The sequence below is a fragment of the Aplysia californica genome, unplaced genomic scaffold (assembly GCF_000002075.1).
Source record: "Aplysia californica isolate F4 #8 unplaced genomic scaffold, AplCal3.0 scaffold00727, whole genome shotgun sequence".
Classification (NCBI taxonomy): Eukaryota; Metazoa; Mollusca; class Gastropoda; order Aplysiida; family Aplysiidae; genus Aplysia; species Aplysia californica.
This window is the reverse complement of record NW_004797997.1, coordinates 267,643-272,191: the sequence shown is the minus strand read 5'-3', so window position 1 is coordinate 272,191 and position 4,549 is coordinate 267,643. Positions and strand designations below refer to the sequence as shown.

Below are 4,549 nucleotides of genomic sequence, written 5' to 3'. Positions count from 1 at the left end.
AGGGAGTTGGATGGAATTGCTAGCAAGCCACTTGATGAGAACAGATTCGCTGTACAGGAGTTTTCAGAGTTGAGAGATTTGAGACATAATGTGTTTGCTGCTCTCTGTGCAGGTGAGCTGTGTTTTAGAATGTATAAATTACGTATTTCAGACGTATTTCTTTTGAATTTTTTAATCGCGAGATAAAACAGATGCTTTGAAGAATTCTACAGATATCATTCTTAAAATCTTTTGCTTTCTTTCTTTAATGTTTAATGATTTTAACTGGAGCTTGATTACATGTTTAAGGTATTGTTTTAAAGAATGTAAGTTTACTTAATGTAAGTGTTCATTGGTCACTAGTACTAGATCTAGAATAGATGATTGTCAGTGATAAATAATGTGGTGAAGTTAACTTTTACTGCCATCGCTCTCAATTGGCCTCTCAATCATGCCAAGGTTTAAAAACAAAAACATGTCCCTTTAATAATGTTTGTTTCTCTTTTCCTTTTTCTTTTTTTCACCATGCAGTTTCCACACCAGCACCTACCAAAGTCAGTAAGTATTTATCTAAATATCTTACCCTGCTGATTTTTCCAATTATTGGGGGGATTTCCTTAGCAGCACATTCATTGCTTTTTTGCTTGAATTTAGTTGTTATATCTTATTCAAAACACCATACTAACAGAGACAGTTTTCACTGCTAAAGCTGCGTAATTCACCATCATGCACAAGCTTAGAAAGCCACCAGAATAACATACGGCATGACCCACATTTTTCTTTTCGCTGTATACTACCCCTAGGTGCAGTATGCACAACGATATTGCACACGTATTAACTTGGAATTTCAGAAAAGTACAGTCAGGGTTTCGGACTTACTGCGCGGTCCACCATTTTCTAACATCACATCAATAATGTATGAATACCATGCTGATAAAATAAGGCTACGATAGTAGAACTGCACATTAACATGTGTACGACTTTTGCTCACAAGCTTTAAATGAGACTAGAACTAATAATTTTCATAACGAGGATAATCGTTGCTTTGCCCTTTTAATTTCCATTTACTCATCTGTTTTTCTGCTTCGTCAAACTGAAGAACAAAACTCGAGGGTCCACGGATTGTTACTTTCAGTTTATCCTGAGGAAATCTGAAGGGGATATGTAAATGCTATCTATCCAATCTTACAGGTTGTGCTGGATCCAAGATTGACTTAGTGTTTGTTCTGGACGCTTCCACCAGTGTGACTGAGCCCAACTTTGAATTAATGAAAGACTTTGTAAAAGATTTCCTGTATGAAGCTGACATTGATGGCGGTAGTGTGAGAGTAGGTGTGATCATATACAGTACAGAAGATCATGTTGAGTTCCAGATGAATTCGTTCAGAACAAAGGCAGATGTTTACAATGCAGTAGATAATATCCCATACCGCTATGGCAGCACCAACACTGCAGATGCCCTTCAAACCATGAGATCTGTAATGTTTACAAGAGCCAATGGAGACCGTCCCAATGTAGACAACATTGCCATTGTGGTAACAGACGGTGTGTCAAACATTAATGCTAGAAGAACCATTCCTGAAGCAGAACAAGCTCGTGCAGACAACATCCACATCTATGCCATTGGTATTGGCCTGACAGACACACGAGAGTTGGATGGAATTGCTAGCAGACCAGTCGATGAGAACAGATTTGCTGTACAGGATTTCTCAGAGCTCAGAGATCTGAGACACAATGTTTTTGCTGCCCTCTGTGGAGGTGAAATATAATAGGGTTTTCGATTAACTTGCTCGAGTGTCGTTTATGGCATGCTTGTCTCTCGAATATCGTATATGCGGCACGTCAAATTTATCGCACACTAATGTAAAAGTTATATTTGAATGCTTTAAAGACAGTCTGTGTATTATCCTTTATATAATTCTACCTACTATTTATTTGGCATGGTTTTCTGGATAACATTTTAGAATGAGCTTGTTTTTGTTTGTTGCTTTTTTTGTTTTTTTTACTTTATAAAAATATGTCAAAGCGTACCATTTCTCTAACAACCTCATTCTGTTGGAGTGGCTGCTGCAAACTGAATATTCAGACCCGGGTGGTGTTGTTATTTTCACGGATGTCTTCCCTGATTCTACTGTCATGTAAAAATATATTATATGTTGTTTTACCCCTTATGCTGACATACTGTGACGGATATTATGCATGCAAGAAAATGTATTCAAATGGTTTACCTGCTTGATGTGAGTGGTACCTTGTAATGGACACAGACATGTATGCACTGTATTAATCATCCAAAGTTTCTCAAATACTATTTTCCAATGGCTTGGTCGTGTTACGTGGCATGCCTGTGGATGTGTCGATTCATTTTTTATACCATATAGTAGGAACGAACAGTGAGTATTTATTCATGTCTTAGGATCATGTTTAAAATTTTTATACCACATTACTTTTACCCATAACATTTCCAAAATTATTTCCATTACGTGTGACATCTACGGCTTATGAATAATCCAATTAATAAAAGAAACCATTGTAGATTCTATTCCTTAAATTTAAGTCAAAATAAACTGAAATAAGACCTTTAAAGCAGTTTGAATGTTTGACAGGTACACTATCAAAATATGTATATGATTGTCAATAATACATTTTATTGTTCTTTGAGAACCTTTTTGACTAAAAATAGATAGACGAAGATGGTAAAGGTAGAGTCGAGAAAAAAGAAAGGTCTGACATTTTCCATTCTGTTTCCAGTTACGACACCAGCACCAACTACTCGTCCACCACCACCACCAACTAAAGTCAGTAAGTAAAACATAATGATATATTATTTACAAATGAGATTGATGTGAAAGAAAAAGGTTTCTTTGTTTTTTGTGTTTTCAGTATATATATATATATATATATATATATATATATATATATATATATATATATATATATATATAAGCAGGCTCTATGCGCTTTACACTATATTATTACCCCAGCAGACCATAGAACACTCCGAAACATTCTCAGCTTCCTGGGAAGCTTACAGTGCAAGCAGCTGATTAAGCGCTCAAACACTAACAAACTGACAAGATCTTTCGCTGTCTATAGCCGGGTACCCATTCCCACCTGGGTGAAGTGAGAAAAACTCGTGTAAAGTGCCTTTCCCAAGGACACAACGTCGGGTGATCTGACGGGATTCGAACCCACAACCTTACAGTTGCGAGTCCGAGAGCCTAACCACTAGGCCACCGACGACATATAACATATATATATTATGTGTGGGGGGGGGGGGGTTGGGGGGGGACAAAAATGGGTTACATTCTTACTCTTGCTGGAGAACTTCTAATCTGGAGTCCTAAAGATTTTCGAGGAGCAACCCTTATTACAGTAGCATAGGCCCTGTAGAAATTCTTGAGGGCTGAGAAAGTTGGATGAATAATTTCAGTTTTCGTAAGTTGGGTAGGAAGATGCATTGTATGTTTGAGTGTGTGTGTGTGTGTGTGTGTGTGTGTGTGTGTGTGTGTGTGTGTGTGTGCGTGTGTGCGTGTGTGAGTGTGTGTTTGTGTCTGTGTGACTGTGTGTGTGTGTGTGTGTGCGTGTGTGTGTGTGTGTTTGTGTGTGTGTTTGTGTATGTACATTCAGTAATTTCTGTTTTACAATTTCGTTATCGTGAGGCAAACAACCAGGTTCTTTTAAGGACTAGTCCCTTTTACAGATTTCGAGCCTCATAACCCCGGACATACCTGCTCACTTACTTTGTTTACCTCCCGGGGCAGTGCCACTGACTGTAGTGTCTTTAGGCCATTCCCAAAGGGGAGGGGGGGGGCATTTCTCGTTCAAGAATAGTAGAATTGTAAATGGGCTGACTCATGTCAGGCTAATAACTGTGCCTGGTCTACAACAGGGAACTGCTGCTTTTTATTTCCTGAACCTTACTATTGTCCTTTTCCTCTACTTCTTTTGTATGTTTGTCACTCTCTTGTGACCTGCTATTTCAGGGGTGCCTTGATAGTCAAAGCAGACCTTGTGCTGTTGAAGTTAGAGAGGTGAGCAGTCGAAGTCTGATTCCCTGTAAAGACTTCTCTGTTGACACCAACCCCTTTGCGCTCATATGACCTTATGCAGTTGCCAGCGCCGTAAAACCCTCTGCTATGAAGAAAAAATTACTTTGTTTATTCTATGATGGAATACTAAATTGATGTGATACTGCCACATAAGATAACAAAAGCGTGTTTGTTTTTCTTAATAGAAATGAAATGTATATAGGTTTCCCTAAGTTATAGTAGACGTTATTTCGAGTGGAAGTGAGGACAAGAAGCTTCAAATGATGTTTTTACGTCAAAAACTCTTTTCGGTATAATTTTCTAGCGTACTGAAAGGCCTGACGTTGGCTATTTGGTAAGGGCATACAAAAAAGAATGTCCTCTATTATTGTTCTATCTTTGCAGGTTGTGCCGGAGCCAAGATTGACTTGGTGTTTGTCCTGGACGCTTCCACCAGTGTGACTGAGCCCAACTTTGAACTGATGAAAGATTTTGTAAAGGATTTCCTGTATGAAGCTGACATTGATGGCGGTAATGCTAGA

At 38.4% G+C, this 4,549-nt stretch overlaps 1 protein-coding gene across 1 annotated transcript in view; it reads left to right on the top strand.

Moving 5' to 3' along the window:
- The window catches only part of LOC101853496 (collagen alpha-3(VI) chain-like), a gene marked incomplete in the record, with an annotated part of 90,458 nt that overhangs the window by 18,079 nt on the left and 67,830 nt on the right, over positions 1 to 4,549 (top strand). Inside the window, 3 exon segments of the mRNA XM_035972523.1 lie at positions 511 to 537; positions 1,171 to 1,737; positions 2,728 to 2,767. Of these exon segments, the coding sequence (XP_035828416.1) occupies positions 511 to 537; positions 1,171 to 1,737; positions 2,728 to 2,767 (634 nt within the window).